This window comes from Melanaphis sacchari, unplaced genomic scaffold, assembly GCF_002803265.2.
Source record: "Melanaphis sacchari strain LSU unplaced genomic scaffold, SCAv2.0 Contig50_pilon_pilon, whole genome shotgun sequence".
NCBI lineage: Eukaryota > Metazoa > Arthropoda > Insecta > Hemiptera > Aphididae > Melanaphis > Melanaphis sacchari.
In genome coordinates, this window is record NW_020271344.1 from 574184 (window position 1) to 595663 (window position 21480).

General features: G+C 24.6%; 1 protein-coding gene across 3 annotated transcripts; it reads right to left on the reverse strand.

Moving 5' to 3' along the window:
* Positions 1-306: 306 nt before the first annotated feature.
* On the reverse strand, positions 307-16627 carry LOC112599277 (interference hedgehog-like). Of its 3 annotated transcripts, none has more exons than XM_025346086.1 (13): positions 16338-16627; positions 5388-5490; positions 4667-5302; positions 4293-4514; positions 4067-4222; positions 3846-4001; positions 3464-3553; positions 3170-3383; positions 2688-2847; positions 2395-2614; positions 1046-1261; positions 764-963; positions 533-682 (listed from the first exon to the last, which is right to left on the reverse strand). In XM_025346086.1, the coding sequence occupies exons 2-13, from the start codon at positions 5449-5451 to the stop codon at positions 533-535; spliced, it is 2484 nt and encodes an 827-aa protein (XP_025201871.1). In that variant the 5' UTR covers positions 5452-5490; positions 16338-16627. The 3 variants fall into 3 exon arrangements, with proteins under 3 accessions (XP_025201873.1, XP_025201871.1, XP_025201872.1); XM_025346087.1 differs by lacking the exon at positions 16338-16627 and adding an exon at positions 10464-10632; XM_025346088.1 differs by lacking the exon at positions 16338-16627 and having other exon boundaries at positions 307-682; positions 5388-5451.
* Positions 16628-21480: the final 4853 nt, after the last annotated feature.

Consider the following 21480-nt stretch of genomic DNA (forward strand, 5'->3'; position numbering starts at 1 on the left):
ATTGTATTGAAAATTAACTATGATTTTAGAATATGTTGATGAGATATTTATTATTGATGTTAGTTGAAATTAATTAAACACACACATCACAAATATTTAAGGGTACACTAAAAATTAAATTCTATAATTGTATATATATATATATAAATCCTTAATCTAAATCACATAAGTACCCTGTATAACTAAAAACAATGTAAAAATAAAAAATAAAAAAATAGTTAACAAACAAATAAGAGCAATTATTAAAATATCAATACTGATAATTGTACTCAAAATATGCAATTATACATTTGTATAAAATGTTGACTGTGTAATAAAAGTATACACAAAATAATTGTTCACATAAATAAAACTGAGTTGTTATAATTTTAAAAGTATCTAATCAATGAGCAATTTATTGGCAGGACTTTGCATTCAGTCTTGTAGATTTCTATCTTATCTATGTGTTTATAAAACCGCCTTTCAGTCTGTCAGATGAACAAAGTTCTTTTTATTAAAAACAACATTGTATTCAGCAATGGTTCCTTTTACTTCAAACATAGTTTTCATCTTTTGTGTCTTTAGAATGCCATGTCCTTTGAGTATCTGTAGGCAAGGGCATAGCTCGTCTGGGTAATGGATTAATTTCATTTTCAGAACAATTATTATTATGATTTGCCAAATAAGAGATTTCTATAGCATTCTAAAAGTAAATACATTTTATCATTTTTAATTCAATAATTTATTAAAAATACAAATTTTAAATCAATAAAATAAAACTTACTTTAGCATCAGGAGCAAGTGGATTACTAGTAATGTTAATTGGATGTATCACATATCCGTTGGGTGGATGAGTGTGTCCGTGTGTATTGTCAGAGGCCATTGGTAAAGTGCATCCATTAACCATTTTCCCATTTTTTAGGGCAAACCCATTCATTGATAATGGTTCTAGTCCTGATACTGCTTCAGAACTCTTATTAAGCTCTAGAGATTAAACAGAAAATAGTTAAAGCATTGTGATAGCAGTACAGTACATAGAGGTATACACAAAAAAACAATAATTTACCTGGCGAATTTGAGTGTGACGACATTCGCTTGCTATACATGCACACAGTAAAAAATATAAGTAGTAAAATAGCTCCAATTACAGCAACAGCTGCACCAAACAAAACGTAGAGTGACTTCACACCACCAATTGTCGAATATACATTATTATTATTTGCAACATTATCTGGTATGTTGTCAGTCCATTTTGGAGTATCTGTACTTGTTTTAGGTTCTCCTAAAATTTTTTTAATATTAAATAATATTAACATAATATAATACTAATAAACAATAATAAAAGTTTATATATATGTATAGTGGTGGTTCGTGTTTAGGTTGTATGCAAGTGTGCGCACACCACATAAATTAACACAGATAAAATAGTAAAAATGGATTTTAAATTCCTTATACAATTTAAGTTTAACTATAATAATAATTTATCGTATAATATTGTATTAATTAAAAAAAAAATTTATATTTGCTTATATACCCAAAAATATTACTCCTACAATTTATTGAAGTTATGTAATAAATACACATCATTTGGTATACAGCTCAGTCAGAACACCGTTTGTCTGTGTAAATTTGTTTGGCCATTGAGTAGAGGGTTGACAAAAATTAATGGGATTGTGGTGTGCAGCGATTGCTGCACACGCGGTAGCCTCAGCATTCCATATGGGTTATTATTTTATAGGAAACGACTTGAATTCATATATAAAAATGTTTAATTTTTTTTTTTTGTTAATTAATTCAAATTATATATATATTATAAGGCAGTGGTTCTCAATTTTTTTAGTACCACAACTCAAATTTCCCCCAAAAAATCTTTTACGACCCATATGGGCCACATGGTGTCACTTTTCAAAAAGCAATTAAATAAAATAAAAAAATTGTAAGTTTTAAATTTTTTTAACAAAATTTGTTTATTAGGTACTTTTAATAGGTATAAATTATTATTTTTATTATTGTATAGGTTTATAATCAATATATTTTTACAAATGTACTTTTAATAATAACAATATTATACCATAATAATATATTTAATATTAATTTAACATACATTTCTTGGAAACTGTATAATTCAAAAAATTGTAAAAATTGACTGATAACCCACCAGTGAGTCGCGACCCACAGTTTGAGAAAAGCTGTTATAAGGTATTATATTTATAGGTATATAAATTATTTTTTAAAACTTTGTATAAATATTTCAATAATATTGTACTATAATATTTTAGATAAAGACTTAATTTTTTTTTCTAATAAACTTTTGCAAGAATTGCACACCACCCATTTCGAATACCACGAGCTGCCACTGTATATGTATAACATTTGTAAATATTTAAATTACTTATTTTGATTTAGGATACATACCAAATGTTTTGTGTGTGAGTATGGTGCTAAAATTAGAAGCTTCATGTACAGTAAAACTTTGTAATTTCAAATCATACGAAGTATCTGGCATTAAGTGTGTAACAACAAATACACGGGTATCTTGGCCATCTACAATGGCTTTTGTGTAATCGCCCGCAGTACTAGTAGCTCGATAATAAACATAGAACCCTTGAACTGGAGCTAGTACAGAATTCAGGTACTAAAAATTAAGTCATAAGTGTTTAATAGGAATGCTTGAGATAAAAATTGTTAAAATATATTATACTACATACCTCCCATTCTAATAATATAGAAGTACTATCAACAGCTTTGGCTGATACTAAAGTTGGAGGTATTAAAGATCTGTTAGGTGGTCCTCTACTTAAAAAGAAATGTTTTGAAGTAGGACCAGATTTATTGTCATCATTTGAATACACTGCAGCTACTCTGAACCTGAAGATAATGAAGATTTATTTTATTAAAAATAGTCCATTAGTAGTAAATTATATTTTTTAATAATATTAAACTCAATTTCTAAAATAAGTAAAAGTAGTAAAACATACCATTTTTTTATAATAATAAAATAAATTAGCTTACGTTAAAACTATTTTTAGATAATGATATATTTAAATAATAAAACCTGGGTCTTATACAAAAATGTAATTAATTTTAACGTTTATTGACTAAGTAGTTTAGATTAATTAGAAAAATATTGTTTCTATTGTTAGTATAATAATTAATTTAAGTACACAATGTTTTTATGTTAAACACTTACACATAATCATGATCAGGTAATAATTTGTCTACTTGATAACAACGAATATGCATTTGTATATCATCACTGCTTGTATTCCAACTACCACCAACTTCTTTATATTGTAATTTAAAAAATCGAATTTGCAGTCCATCATTTGGAGGAACAAACCATCGTACCATTACTGAATTTTCTGTTAATCTGGTTACATTTGGTTGCGAAGGAGGAACCATCTCTATATAAATATAAAGCATTGACAATTTGAAATAATAAATTGTATACAAAGACTATACAATATTTTATAATTTAACATACCATTTCCCTTTTTTTTTTTATCTTTTTTTCTTCCTTTACCTTTATGGTTTCTATCTTTCCTGTCTCGTTGAGGAGACCGTGTAGTAGAATCTAATAAAAAATTTAGTGCAATTAACTGTTTTTAATAGAACAATATCTTTAAAATTTATTTGCATATTATTTAAAATAGGTAAAAACCAAAAATATTTAATGAAAAAAAAAATGTTTTCATGCATGTTTTATGTCTTCTACATAATATGCATAAACTCTTAATTATTTAATGCCAATATTATTGTACAGGCGTATAGTATACTGTTTTTAATATTTTAAAGGCGGGCTTGTCTATTTTCAAACAAATTAAACTAACAGATTATGTTTTTAATGATATAATTATTAAAATCACCTTCATAATAATGTTGTTGAGAAGTAAGTTGTGTGATTTGTTTTGGATTAACTTGAATCATAGCAGCCCAATATGAGCATCCCAAAATATTACACGCAAAACATTGAATAAATCCAGCATGATACTTTTTAGTATTGTTTAAAGTTAAAATGTTTCCTGAATAAGATAATTAAAAAAAAAAAAAATTATAATTGTTCAATTATTGTTAACAAATAGCTAACCTTTAACAAGTATATTAGTATCATTAACCGGTTTTCCATTAAGATACCAAATAATTTTAGGCATTGGTGTTCCCATAGCTTCACATTTTAATGTTTCTGAACTACCTTCATCTATTACCACAGATTCACTTGGACCATTTTTAACATAGGGCAGCTCTAAAATATAAATAAAAAACTTGATAAATTAAATATGTTTTATAAGAATTGTCAAAAAATATTTAGATACCTTGAACTTGAAGTGTTATAGAATGACTGATTTTCCCATGATTATTTTCAGCAATACAGTCATATACACCAGAATCTTCAATACTAAGATTACGTATAGTCAACAAACCCGATTCAATATTGGTTTTGTTGTCATTTATAATTATGTTCTTATGAATTCCAAGCCATTTAATTGTAGGCACTGGTTCACCATATGGAGCACATTCAATACTGACATTTGAATCTAAAATTATTAGAATATAATATATTTGTAAAAATCAATATATAAATGAGTTTCAAAATTATTTAAAAAAAAAAAATGTTATATAAAATAATTTAGAAATTAAATGTATATAAATAATTAACCAATGATTATTATTGAAAATAAATATTTACATTTTTGAGCAATATATAAAGATGGTGGTTTACTTATAAACCTTGGTGATAGTGCAGCATGATTTGAACGTACATCCAAGTATAAAGACATAGATGAATTTATTACTTGGGATAAAATATTGTTGGTTGCAGAACACGAGTAATGACCAGTATGTTCAGATTGAATATTTTTCAACAGTACTGATCCAGCTGAAGATACTGGAGTAGTTCTGAGTAATGGCTGACCATTTCTATAATATTGAATTAAAGCAGGCGGATCACTTTGAATAGGTTTTCCACAATTCAAAGCAATTGTATTCCCTGCAGTAATTTTAAATTTATCATCACTTGATAATAATGGACGATTATCAAATTCCTTCAGCGTAGCCAAACTTAATGTTGCAGCTGTGGATGCCAAAGAGGATGCACCAATGGTAGCCACACATTGATAATCACCAGTTTCTGCAATACTTTCTACTTTAACAACAAGTCTACTATTACTGTTGGTATGTACTGGAGCTGAATGTATAAAATCCTTTGAATTATGCAGCCATTTTATGTTGTCTACATTAATATTAAGAGTGCAGTCAAACACTACCTCATCGTGAAGTGGTGCTACCAATGATTCAGGTGACCGTATAAAATAAATTCCAATTGCTAGAAACAAAAGTCACAAATAGATTAATAAATATAACTTAAACAAAAAACTCATAAAATTTTGACAAAGAAATTAGTATCATACCAGAAGTATTTCTTGAAAATCCTAAAGTGATTAAAATTGGAATTAAAATTCCCCAATAAATCATTGTGGTTATTGACTAAGGTAGTTCAATTCATTATTATTTCTGAAACAAAATTAAGTAATCATTAATTGAAATATAATGTTAAAATGTGTTTTATCTGTTTATATTATTATTGTAGATATAAACATTTAATTATTTGAAATTATTATTAAAAATTAACTCATCATTAAAAACTAAATTTAAAAGTAATAAGTAATAACATACAAAATTTTAGAATTTCAAATAATAAATTTCAGGTTTTTTGTGTCCAAAATTGTTAAATTCTCAAATAACTCAAAACCAGTTTTATTACATTTTTATTTAATAGAGAAAGATAAAGAAGATATACATAGTGAATATAGTAGTTTTATATTGCATTTCCATGTTAATTTGTTTAACACATTATACGTGTTATTAATTTAGATATTAGCATATTAAGTTTTAAGTAGACAAAATAAAGTTATTATTTAATTGCATTATAAATATATCGTACGAGTTACAATTTTTATAAACAAATTAAATACTTTCGTCAAGCATAAAATTTGAGTTAAAAAAAAAAAAATTACAATAAGCGACAAGCGCATCTGTGTATTTACCAAGGTTGGGAAACAAGAATGTTGCGTTCTTTACTTCGGTAGTTTTATTTGGTAGTTTAAATAAATCACATTAGGAAACAATATATTATAAAATCCAGCACACTAAAACGTGTTTTTGCACGCGATTACAAATACTACTAATGAGACAAAAATCTTTTTTATTTCTTTCAATATTGAAAGCATTCATGAGTTTATGACTTTAAATTTAACACGTAAAATATATCAAATACATAAAATATAAATTATAATTAAATAAATAGTTTTCAATTGAAAAACATTACCAATAGACATAAATACATAATAAAACCACAAACACAGATTTAAATAGATTTCGATAAATGATGATATACTCAATATTAATCACATTTAAAAAAGGAAGACTAAACAAGACTATCAGAAAACATTATTATCTACCTATTGTTTATTACATACAAGCCTACTCTTTCAGTAGTTACTAGTTATTGTTGAGAAATGTATTGTTATAAGTTATAACTAATAGTTATAGAAAAAACAAACCCCTATACCATATAAAACTTGTAGGAAATAAGGGCTTCTATAGGTGTTAAATTTCTAACAATGGATTTCACATTGCGAAATGAAAGAATGATTTTATAGGGGTACTATGTATTAAATTATAAGCTTTAATACCACCCAGAAGCCGGTCTATTCGTAATATTTTCCTCCTATAAACGAATATTATTATACAAGTATACACTACACAATTGTAAATAAATCATGTATATTATGTTTAGTTTTAATTTTTTACATCTTTAAAAATAATATTATCAATAATTTAAAATCATAAATTTATAACACTATAATCAATATTTTTAAATTTAAATTTTTGAACGGAGCAATGAATGTATTGGTTTCTTAACTCTGTGCGTATTTTTATTTTTATGTTACATCAACTAAGAAGCAGTAAAAACTAAAAAGTATAGGTTATGTTAGCCAATTAGTTCTAGTTAGTACTTTAGTAGGGTAAAATGTAATACTTTCTAACAATTTTCAAAAAAAAAATTGCTAATTCTATACATTTACAACGGCAAAACAATTTGTAAATTTTCGTGATTTTGACAAATATTGTTAACATTTGAACTTTAAATGATTATTAAAAAAATTGTTTTTATGTATTTAATATTTTATACAGATATAGGAATTTTGTATTAAATTTTCAAGAATTTTGATCCAGTGAATAATTTTTTATCGATAATTATAGAATTAGAACTTATAAATCGATAAATCGTAGCGTATTTTCTAAAAAATCCACTCTGTTTATTTGCTGTAATTCCAAAACGAATAACTGTAGAGACTTAAATTTTCCACAAAATACTTATATTAGTATTTTATAGATGTGATATAATTTTCAAAAAGTGTTAGCTTTTATACTACTATGTATAGACATTTACTATATTTTTTTTTAAATTACAATTTATTTTTATGATAAAATGTTAGTAAAATTTTTTGAGTAAAAAAGCGTGAAAATTTAAGACTAGGCTCCCTAAAATTTATTTGGGTATATCCTTATAAAATTATCAAAAAAACATAAGTACAAATTTTTTTGAAACACTCTCTTAATTACGTAAGTTGTGATTTTCTATTCTCAATGAAATGACAAAAAAAAAAATTATTTAAAAGGCTTCTACATTTTTTTTTGTGTTAAATAAATTTTTTAGATTGGATCAAAAATTTTGAATATTAGATACAATATCCTTCACAAGTTTTCCATTTAAAAATTGAAAAATATTAAAAATAAATACACTATTTTGTAATTAAAAATGCATACACTTTTATTAATTTATTCTCACAAAAATTAAAAATTAAAATAATATACAAAATTACAAATGAAACATTTTTTTATAATTTAATTGTTAGAAAAAATATTATTTTTAGAGACTATAGAGACTTGAACCTATTGGTACTATTTAGTATTTACTATAATGATATTTTCAAAACATTTATATTCATTTTAAGTTATTTATACTGCGAATCTTTTTACACCACTGTATGACACATTGGTTCTGTCATTTAAATTAAACAAATAAACTAAAGCTAATATTATAAAAATTACTATATGAAATATGCAATATTTAAAAAAAAAAATACAAGTAGAAAAATAAATAACTAAGGAATATTACATAATAAAATATCCATTAAATATTAACCGACAGACCGTTTCATTAAATACTTTTTTATCGTGTATACAATGGTTTAATATTGAATCTAGTTAATTACTAAATAGTTGAGCGACTTATTCCATGATAATTTTTGCGGGTCAAATATCTGAAGATGTAAGAGAGTATAGATGCTTTTTTTCTAAATAACTTAACCGACTTCTAGTTGTAAGATTTCTTCTAATTTATTAATATTTATTAAGTCCATCGAGTCTATTATTAGTCATTATTAATCACGTATGACTATATGAGTATTCAATATTTTTAGAATGGAGAATGTAGGTACGTTTTGAAAATTTCAAAGTTGCAAATAATTATAAATAATTGTATTTTTGTTTTATTTTAGATAATATTATTTTTTCTATTTTTTTTTTTACAACATAGGTTCAGATTTAAGACATACTAAAACATTTATGAAAAAGATCAGTTTTATAAATTTCTGCAAATTAGTAAATTGAATAGTAATTAGTTCTTAAAGGTGCATAATTTTTTTTTTTTTTATTTCTGATAAGATTTTGTTTTTTACTGTAATAAACTAATAAGGTACCTAGTAATTACTATCAAGAAAAGGCAATTATATTAAATATATGCAGTAATTTAAAATAATTTTCAGTCACTTTGAACAAGTTGGTACAATTTTAGGTCAATTTCATAATGCCCATCACTCGATAGCCATTAATTATCATATGGCATGCGGTTCAAATTCAAACGATTGAAAAACAGGAAAAGGAAGTTACCTGAAAAATATTTTAACTCTCATACTTTTCATAAAAAAAAAAAATATAGAGAACGTTATATGACCTATAATGAACTAACATATTATTATTACTGGTATGTATCTACCTACTAACATATATTAAAAATAAAATAATTAATACAATTAAAAATTAAAAAAAAACACGAATTCTATACAGCTTAATATTAATATAATAAATTTATAAATACTAGAAAAAAGGTAATACTTATACAGTTACAAGTATTATACACAAGTATTATGTACATTAATATATATATTTTTTAAATTAAATTTAAAATTATTTAAATTCTTTTCACGCGTTTATGAAATGTAATTAAAAAAAAATATATATTTAAATTATAATAAAAAGTATGAAGACATTTATAAGTATAAAATCTTCACAAATATTTACTATAGCTCACATAATATTATATTATTAGTTATGTCTATAAGATAGGTAGGGTTTTAATTTATTCAATATTCACAACGGCAATTACTTATTCTTTGATGTGTTAATTAACAATATACTATGTTATACACGATTATCGTGTATTGACAGTTATAAAAATGCCAGTGTAGAGGATTTGACTAAAGTGTATTGTATAGATCCAGGAATAAAAATAATAATAGTAATAATTTAATGCAATGTCAACATGTTCATATTTGTATTATATAAATATTATATACAGAAGTGTATAATATATATGTATATATATAAATAATATATTCATGACATAAGCATGTTCGAGTATCGATAACTTTGTTAACATCTAATAATATAAACATGGTGTTTGTAACTGATAATAATATGTACAGAAATACGTAAAATAAGAATAATAATATTCTAAGATGATATTTATGTGTCTGGTTTGGTTAGTAAAATTTGCAGAGTGGAGACAAGGACATGCAAGATGAAGTAGACGTAAAAAGATGTGTTAGTTTGTATATTGTGCTGTCTGGATAGAATCATTGTACATACCTTTATATATATAAATAAATATATAATATATATTATGCATACGTATAAAAAAATAAATCACTGAGAAATAAATTGCATTTTGGATAAAAAAAATCCTGTGTATTTCACCTACGTATATTTCAAATCAAATTACACAATATACTTTATTAGTTAATCATAAATGATAATTAAGTATATTTTTATCTTATTAACTAAGAATCGTTTTACGATTATTTTTTGCTGGCCACAGATATGCATGCATCAAGCACGCAAAAGACTGATGCTGATATTAATATGTATAATACAATGCAGTTTTAAGGTGCGTTATTACAAGGAAACAAGATAATGAACACAGAAATGTATATACAGCGATATACAACAGAACGTTAAATCAAAATAAACGTTATAAAATAAATCTCGTATAAAAGTATTTTTTAAATTATTTTTTTGTTATGAAAATTCAACTAAACGAATGAATTAAAAGAAAAACTACGTATAAAAGAGTAAAGTATTAGTTTTGAAAATTCAATAAGAGAATGCAGCGTGTATGTTTTGTCTTTGGATGAACGCACCTGAACTGGTGTGGAACAAAACCATCCACGAGATACAACAACCGACCTGGAATGCTGAATCTTCCCCAACCCGGACCTGCTACTACTACTACTGTTGTAGATGCTGCTAGTAGGTTTTATTTATTATATTTATTATTCCTTCTAAACCGGCATTGTTTGATGGAGTATTTTTTATGGATAGAATAGCAATAATACCTATTAATAAAAATAAATAAATGTAAATACAAATTCTTTCATAGAGCATTTTACATTTTTAACAATTAACGATTGTTGAACCGTAATAGTACTTAAACAAAATTAATATTTTTGAAACTTCATTAAAAATATTTATGGATAATATAATATTAAAACACATATTTTCATTTTATTTATAAATATAAAAAATAAAATAAAAATAAAATAAACGAAACAATTAAATTCATCATCAATTCTATTGTGATCAATAATTTTACGATGTTTAATTAAAAATAATTAATACGAGTATCAAGAACTTTCACAGTTATACTAGTTTTTTACATGCATGATTTGTTAAACAAAAGTAGCTTAAAATAATAATTTTATTGATAACAATGTATTATTATTTCAATACAACTTGACGTAAATATAAAAAAACACCTCAAATTAATTAATTGGTAATGATTGAAAAGTCCGACAAATACTAATTACAATGGTATCGGGGTTCTATGCAATAATATCACAATAAGCAGTTGTTGCAATGAAAAAATAGGAACAAGTAAAGCACAAAAATTCCACTTTAATTGTTTAAAAAAAAATAAACAATCGGTATACTTAAAAAGAAACCAGTCTCTCTTTCGATAATATATAGCGAAAGAAAAATGTTTTTCTTTTTCTTGTGTATGATGTCAATGCGAATTTTCTGGTGCTTGTTATACAAATTCGATGTCTGTATAAAATATTTTCGAACCGGTTATATAATTTTATTATACAGTATATTTATAGACGTGTGTATATATATTTTACTAATATCCAGCCGACAAATTAAACACTTTAAATACGGTAAAAAGGAGTAGTGGAAATCTGATCCTATAAGCAAGAAACAACGATCAATCAAGTCTGATGGGTTATAATTATAGACGGAAGTTGATTTATTTTTGATGTTTTATAGATTATTACACATACGTTAAGGTGTTTTTTAACGTTTCAGTAAAAGTACTAAGTACCTATCTACTAACTAATAAAGGGGATATTCTGTACATCACGTCTCAGATACCCAAGTACCTAACTCGTTACGATTGATATCACTCATCACCGTTTCACTACTTTATATTTTTTGATTTAAGAATGATTTTTTTCACTTATTGATGGAACACAAAACGAGTTTTTAGTTTACAAATATACGAGTACTTTAATCGAAACAAGAATGAGTTGAGCCCAAGAATTTTTTTTTTAATTATGTGGAGTTTTCATTTATCTACATGTTTACAGAGATTTAGAAATACATGACGAGCACTTTTTAACAAAGATAGAATTAAATAATGTGCATATCTAGTTACATTACAGTTTTATAAATAACAATTCTATGGATCCGAACAAGTCAGTCGTTAATAGGATCTAACAAATACAAGCGTGGCAGTGTTGAAAAAAAAACATAATAACTTATCGTTTATGTTGGTTATTTTTCTTCTAACAAACCCTTTGATAATCTCGAATTGAATAGGTTTAATTTCTTTGGAATTCAAACAAAGAACATCTCGTTATTCGTTACGGAGAAAAATTCGGTACACACTTACCTACGTTGCTCGTACGAACAAGGGAGAGAAAAAAGTGATTAGCCGATAACATAATAAGTGTAACATTTTGCACCGAAATGTGATTATACAGTGTTATATTAAAGGCAGTAGGCGTATATCCTAAGGGCCTGTACAGCTGTACCTTGTGAGAAACAAGTATAACATCTGACAATCCAGACACAATCACCATGTAATTTACACATAAGGGTACAAAGCAATTATTGGTTCATTGAGTATAACACTATTGTACGCCATTTTATATTTTTCAAATATATTACATAGTTTAATGGGTCAAAAGCAAAATATTGTTGAAATGTTGGAATTTATAAGGTTTAAAACGTATAGAAACACAATAAGGATCTGTTAGTATTTTTTTTTTCATTTTATTTATTCTTTAGTTACATGTAAACAATTTTGGACCAACAATAAGCGCTACTGGAATGTTTGAGCCTTCTGTGCCGCTTACCTGTCATCTAACATGTCCTTTTAACTACACAAATATTATCTCAATACAGATTTATTTTCGTTTTACTTTTTCCGTTTAATACCGATGTAGTTCGTGATGGTACAAAGAACAATAAAATAGTGGGTTCACTATGCATTATGTCTTAGCTACATGCACATAAATCTGGTCGCCCACATAAAACGGATGGTGTTACCTACAACTCTGTTCATAGTATTTCAATTTAAACTACATAACAGTATATCACAACGTTTAAATATGATTAAGTATATTTTTAAAAATTATGATTGTATATAATGCTAAAATAATATTATAAAAACCCAATAGTATACTAAAATTTATAATGTACCAAGTAATACTCTACTATTACATACTATTTTGTTTTACATGCATATAATAATAGTCATTAGTCACGCATTATCATTTTTAATTTTGTACACGATACATTACTATGTATAATAAAATAATAGATCACAAATACGCCATTATAGAACCATTAAAGAAATTTATTTTCCTTTAATAAGAAAACATGGAAATTAATTATAAAATATAAACACAGTGAAAAGTGTCAATTTTTTTTTTGTCTGTACACATAAGACGTATTTAGGATGAACAAGCGAAGATATGATGAAAGATATACAAGACAGGTATGTGAATCATGATTAACCACAGCTGTCTGATGTTTTAATGCTTATTGTGGCTGCTAGGCACACAACAATGGACCCAATATTTTAATAATATAACACAATAGCCGTATAGCCGTTCCCACACAACATATAAGGATGAAAAAAACATTTTTTGATAGTATGAATCACTTTGTAATTTAATAAAAAAAAAATCACTGATTATATAGCATAGAAATACTTAATACCTCGAGGTACATAATTAACATGATCATAAAATCGGTTTTGTAACTAAAACAACGCTATTAAGCGGGTATATTTAAAACTATACGAATAATTCAATAAAATGCAATAATAGTCGTAGTCAACGGTACAGACTATCAAGGAAATAGGATCTAATAATATTGCATAAAATATACCTAAGTCTATACGAATCAAATTCGAATTATCTATACAAAAAATGTTTATTATTCCCAAAATAACAAAGTCTATAATAATGATTGCTGATAACATTTAATTAGTACCTATTTATAGAGTCTACTGTATTTATATACTATATGTACTTATGGCAGGTAACGAATTAAAAAAATACTGTAATTTATTATAATTTATAACGATGTAAGAATTTTTACTTAGGATATATTATTAAAGGCATTTTGATTTCTATAGAAAATATATTTCCATTTCTAAACTAAATTTGTTATAAGCAAAATACAATAATATTACTTATAAATTATAATATATCAATATCTTTACTCCATAATGTACGAAATATTTTAGTTTTTTAGTTTTAACGTTTTGATTTATTAGGAGGTATAATTTTAGAAAATTTTCCATAAATATTATGGATACTTATTTAATATTTAAAAATGTATAAAACATAATATACTTGTAGGTAATAATACTAATATGGTATACGAGTACAAACAGGATACCGAGTCTGTTAGTAGTGGGTGTTGGATACTTGCCTCAGTCATCATGTTCGGCTCATTTCATATAGAGTTGTATTATTATGAAAATTCAAAGAAGAAAAACTATTTTGAACACATGTTTTTTTTCGAGAATTTTTATAATTAATTTTGCACAGATTTAGGAAATTCAAAGAACTAATTATGTCAAATAATGCATTTGAGTTTAATTACAAATAGATAAGCAATTTTATGAATGATTTCATCAATTAAGCAACCTAAATCAAGTTTTGAGAAAAATGAAATTTTGTGTATAACACTTGTCTTTCTTAAGATCTAAAATAAAAAATAATAAATACAACTTTATATAGCATAATAAAAAAATAATAGTAAATTAAAAGAGATAATGAGTTTTATTTTATGAAATTGGTAGTACTTGAAATAAAATAATCTAATATTTTCCAAATGAAGCAAAGTAATATAGGTATTGGCTACATATTATATTAAATCTAAAATTATATTCAAACTGTTCAAAGAAGTATTAAAAAATTTTATTTACTAATGACAAAGAAAAAAATTCAATATAATAATTAATAATTATACATTTAACTCAATCGTAGACAAATTATGTATCAACATAATGTATTAAATTGTTTTGAATACATACCTATACAATTAAAATTTTGGCTTATGAAGTAAAAATAAAAATAATTATATTATTATATATAAGTTATATTATTAGTTATAGAGCATCAATTTTTTGTGCTTAAAAATAATGAAATACATACCTAGGTACATGAGCATCATATAATCAAGTATGCATTTATATGGAAATAAATTTTAAATCTATAATCATTCAAAAATTGTAACAATATACGCAAATACGAATTACCTATCTTTTTTAATATTATTAAAACTAAATATTTTATTTTTTTGGAAAAAACTTTAAATTTTAATGTTAAATAAATACTTATAGGTACATAATTATTTCATTACATTTATAGTATGATTAATAATAAAAATGACCATAAACGATCTTTATAAGATTTCTTTTATAGCTTATAATATGTAATTTAAATTTTATTTATATTGATCAATTAATAAATTATACATTAATATTGCATAATATGCATAATATATAATACAATATATTATAATAAATATTTAAATGAACATGATCAATTAAACTTATTAAAACATGTAAAAATATACAATGTATATTTTTGTAACTGAATTGTACAAACTTACTATGAATTAATGAATATCAAACAAATGTCTATTCAATCAGATTTTGAATATTCAGTTTACAAATAAATATGTAAATTTATGAAATTCTGAGCTCTTCTTAAAAATAATATTTAAGCTAAGTCGAGTTTGAAGTTATGTCAAGTTCTAGAATTTTCAAACCATACATTTAGCACCAAAATTATAAAATATGATCATTTTTAATAATATTAAATAATCCATAGAGTGAATTTCAAATCATGATTTTAGAGTTTAATTTTTAGGTAGAACTAAGAGATACAATTTAAATGTAATAAATTAGCACAATTGTATAAAGTACTTATATCTATACAATAATGAGTCTGATAATAAAATATAAATAATAATTAATAGATTAATTATAGATAGATATTGGTTGTAAGATTTATAATAGTTCAAAATATCTTATTTTAAGTACCTACTACTAAATATTAAATACTATTTTGTTAATAGTAATTAACTTTTAAAAGGAAAATAAACTCTTAAGTTAAAATAAATTATTTTATATTATATTCAAAATAATATATTTGTTTTTTTTTCAAATAGGTAAGTTATCTAGGTTAGATTTTTAAAAGCTACAGGTAAGTAATAAATACTGAAAAATGTAGATTGATTTCCCATTATTCAGTTTAAATACATGGTTAAGAAATTTACTTAATACTGTAAACAACAATACAAATAATTCTAATTTTAAATAAAAACATAAAATTATAAAAGTATTATTGAATAAATACAATAATTGAAAACATACCTATAAAAACAAAATATTACTAGGGAGGTATACAAAACAAAAATTGTTGAAAGGAACTGATAATGTAATAAAAAACATAAATTATACTAACTGAATAAGGTAAAAAAGTACTCACCAAAATTAAAGGATAAACAATTTCTGGCATATCTATTAATGTTTTTTTGAAATATAATAAGTAATAACATTAAATAATAAACTTTTTATACTTCAAAGGAACAAAAATAATAAAAATCACGTAATTAATAATAATTGAACATTATTTTATAGAGAAACGGACTCTAGTTCAGAATGTATTAACTTTAATCGCACAAATATTTAAACACCACAAACGTTGAACGAAAACGAATGAACTGATTCACCTGCTGGAAAGTGGAAACTGAAGTCTGAAATGCCGACAAACAAAACAGGTTCAGGTATCTGACGCATGCGCGTTGAGGTTAAAAACAAGGATTAAAAACAGTGTTGTCAGTATTAGTATTTATAATTATAGTACGACTACATTATATTTTGATTATAAATTTATAAACATGAAATTAATTAACTTAATAATAAACAGTAAATACTATTAAATAATAAATATCAATCACACATAATAGCACACGATCATAAATCGGCAGAACACAGAATCTGTCTGTTATCTGATCTTATAAATTCATATTCACATTAAGGTATCAAATAAATCACTTTTTTAAATTTATTTTATCTGTGTTTGGATAGTGAAAGAAAAACAAATATTAAATCACAGAAAACGAACATTGTAATTCATTAAAATGGGCAGTGTAATTATATAGCACTTTAATATTTACTACTGTATTCAAGAAGATTCTGAAGATTAGAATAAATTTTTCTAGACATGAACAAATAAAATAGATAGTCCACGATTCTAATTATTTTGGATTAGTTGGATCGCAGAACACGTCTATTCTTTATATTATTAATTTAAGTATAATTTAGATATCTGTGAGTTGGATCGTACCTATAGATAATACATAACTGTTATTTATAGTCATGGTAAGAGTCAAGAGATATGAACATTAAAAAATTTAGGACGTAGGCACTATTTAGGACATTTATAGGTATATGCGTACTCTTACGTCTGTCGTTTATGATTATGGAGTATATGGACTACGATAATTGACAGGTACCTACTACGATTAGCGAAAATTAAACTCTATTCTTTATCTATCTACTAAAATCGTGGTCTTAACCAGTGTATCGTGACATACTAGTGTGTATTACCATGATGTGCGTCATTAAAATATTGTTTAAATTGTACGCTTTCAAAGTATAAATAATACAATATTTTAAAAATACAAACTTAATTAAAATAAGAACATTTACTAAAAATGTCATCAAATACAACGTTCAAATCTAAATTTTATGTTTGAAAATGATCCATTTTGGATTTCTTTGCAAAACAAATATGCTTGAGTGAGCAAAAAAGCATTACAAATTTTACTTTCTTTTTCAATATCATACATATGTGAATCAGCATTTTTGTCATTAGAAATAATAAAAACCAAAAAAAGGTCTATGCTTAAAGATATTGAAACTGAATTACGTGTAAATTTATCAACACATGAATCGAAGACCCGTGTTCACTTCACCAATCACAAGCACCAAAATCATCGCACTTATATTTCCTTTATAAACTAATTCTGTTTTTTGTAATACTTTTTTTTTAATATATCAAATAATTAATCTATTTCTTGTTGTAAGTGATTGGTCTTTTTATGGATCTAAATTAGGATGTCATCATACAAAAAAGGTTGAGAGCCATAGATCTAGAACGACTAGAACGTACTCCGATCTTTAAAAATGTTGTTTTTATAATAGATCTACACGAAATCTAAATGACATAAGACATTTGTTGGTTTATTTACTTTATTCTAATCGTCTAAATTATTGGTGTAAATCAAAGGGATTTAATCCTCTCAAAAATTGTTTAAGCTTCTCTAAAAACAAATAAAAAAAAATTATTATTTTAATATTATTTTATTTTATAAATATTGTCCTGTTTAGTCCACATAAAAAAGTACTATGTTTAAGTAGGTTTAGAATATTTTAATAAAGTGTTACAAAAATAATTCTGAAGGGAACGTATATAGTTACTTTATAAGTAAGTAGTAACCTATATTATTTTATCATGTTGAAATTAAAAACTTCGTGACTTTAAATTTTATAGTTTAAAAAAGATAATTTCCCTCTGATTTTATACTAAAATTATATATAGATATGCTATAGCTAAACACATTTTAATTAATAAATTGTATCGTATTAAAATAATTAATATAACAATAATAATTTTTTTCTCATGCTATATTGTTGTAATAATTATAGGTATTTACAATACATTTATTGCTAATGGTATATGAACTTGATACAATTCTTTCAATATTCAATAGGTAAGTTAGGGAGGTGTCTACCTAGATCTCTTAGAAAGTATGAACTATATTATGTTTACATGACCAGTGGCGTATTTAAGTTTTTGTCATTGGGGAAGGAGGGGATATGACTTTATACGGCAATTACCAACTCACCACCCTAAATTTCCAGGAATTATAATAGCTTTTTATAATAAATTAATAGCTACCTATTAAATATACATTCTATGTTTAAATATGTTGCCAAAATTATAATATATAACACATTATTTGAGATTAAATGTTTTATTGATACAAAATTGAATGTTTAAATATATTTGAATAATATGATAACTATAATTATTTGTGTATACAGCCTATGGAGGATTTATCTCTTTGATCCCCCTCGTAAATACGCCACTGTATATGGCTATATATTATGTAGTTGAACGCAGACATAATATTTTGTCAAAAAAAAGTATTCAACAATATAATTATGTAATAACAAATAAGCAAATTGTACCTATATTTTAAACAAAAACTCTTCAGCATTGGTAAACAAGTACCTATTTAAAACTGTAAAAATTAAAAAAAAATTGTTTGAGGCTAAATCTAGTTTCTTTAATTTGTATAGTAATAACTGAAATAATTTCCGTCAGAAGTCTTTGTTCGTTAGTTCCCAGAATCAAGATGACTAGTATATTGACAATGTGTTTTATATTTATTATTTGCTTGTAATTTGTTATTTGCTGTTAATCTTTGTCTATAGACTTACATGTCATGCTGTAAAGGTGTTGGTCCTGATTGACCCAGGCGATTGATATCAAATATCACTAAATTGTCCAAATTATAAGATGATGCAAAGTTCAAAGCTTCCCAAACTGAACTTTCTGCACTTTCACCATCACCCAATAAACAAAAAGTCCTACTGGAAATTACAGATATGTTTTTAAAATTCTTACAAATAAATATAGATATAATTTGAAAATAATGAATTTCAGTTTTAATCCTTTGAAGAGTGAATTATTTTTCACAGTTGGTATTATAGTAATACATTCAGAAATGAAGATTTATAATTCGAATTATATGAAATCAGTTATAATTCCTAATCATTAACACTATTAAATTGCTTTATATTACGGAATAATAGTTTACAAGGAATAGGAAACGTTTTTCGACAAATATACAATGGAAATACATAAAAAATAATGTAATTATGTATAAACATGTAGAATATAAATATAAATAATATCTATAGTATAGCCAGTATAGGTACCTAAAGGCTAAAATACACACATAGATACATTGATACATAGTAAGATAAGTAAAAATCAAGTATATAAGTAGTGTTACGGTTATAGTGCCAGCTTTTAAGGGCATGAGCTATGAGTATGTTGTCTAATTTTTTTAAGTGGTAGGTTGGATGTTATAATTCAAAATAACAGATGCAGTGAGAATTATACATGTTTTTTTTCAACAGGAAAATATATTTCTACGTTTAATTCTAGTTTATTTTCAAATATATCATTACTAGCAGAGCTTAATCAATACATATTTAAAATACTTTACGATTTTAATTAAGTTAAATGACTTACCTAGATATAAACTATTTAGTATTTACGCATGAAGAACAAAATAAATATTAGTTTAGTTGAGTATTTTATGAAATTACGTAGAATTTTTGTAAAGTGAGCGTCCAAATAATTTAAAAAAATGATTTTGATTTTATTTTAATGCCAATTGATTTGTCTTTGTATTTATAACATAAACGATGGAAACAGTAAGTATAAAAACTCTATAACTACATAAAATCCAAAGTATCCAACTTAAAGATTGCATAAATACATACATACTGAATGCTGCGATGACTATAACGAGTAGGGTGTACATTTTTGAAGAAGTGAAGCATTATAGTATTTATCCAAATGTTTTTACATGAAATATTTAGGGTAAAATAATACAATAAAATATATTTTTTAAATAAATTAATAACCAAAAACAATGGTTAACTATCGTATATAAATTATCATTATTAATTTTTAAATACTAATAATGATAGAGTATTTATAACTAAACACACATAAAAGATTTTTTTTTAACAAACTTAACAATCTGTAAAAAAGTTAAAATAAAAAATAATTATAGTAAATATAGGTACATTAGAATATTTATATAATGAAAAAGTAATCCATTATTAGGCAATAAATAATAAATAATAAGTTAAGTATATCATATTAAAATATATTGAAATATATAGTCTAAATTAACTTATGAATAATTTTTCACATCTACCCATTGAAAAAAAAATAGTCAATTACAAAAAATAACATTAAAAATTAAAGGAATTTACGTAATACTTCTATAGAATCAAATAAATCCTAAATTCTAACGGTTATTTTTGGAGAAAGTACGACTAGCAGCAAATGGCAAAATATAGTGTCTACTAGTATTAGGTCGAAAACATAACGAATCCTAGTTTTTTGGTATATAGTATATAAACGTAGTGCTTATACATCTAAATATTAAATAATTGTATAATCGAAATGTACGTATGTTATCTGATCTGGTTTTTACACTCGCTATTTCCTTTTCTGACCTATTAAGTATATTAATTAATCAAGACAATCGCCCCGGGCATCAAATTGTGAGTCTCTTAACGGGGCGTTGTGCTAGAAATTTAAGAAACTTTTTTTTTTTAGGTAAATCATCGATGTGTAAAAATTGATCAATCCTTTCAATATTTTTTTTTTCTAGGGAAAAAAGGGTACAAAAATCGTAAATACGCTCTTGGATTTCTAATACAGTACCTATAATATTATATTGTTTTCTATAATTTTTTACATAAAACTATACACCACAGGTATAGCTTATAGATAGAATTTAAACTTTAAAGCC

Coding starts and splice junctions, on each gene's coding strand:
- LOC112599277 (XM_025346088.1), bottom strand. CDS start 5,451: ATGATTTATTGGGGAATTTTAATTCCAATTTTAATCACTTTAGGATTT. Junction 4,223..4,292: donor TATAACACTTCAAGTTCAAG/GTATCTAAATAT, acceptor TTTATATTTTAG/AGCTGCCCTATGTTAAAAAT. Junction 2,848..3,169: donor TTACCTGATCATGATTATGT/GTAAGTGTTTAA, acceptor CATTATCTTCAG/GTTCAGAGTAGCTGCAGTGT.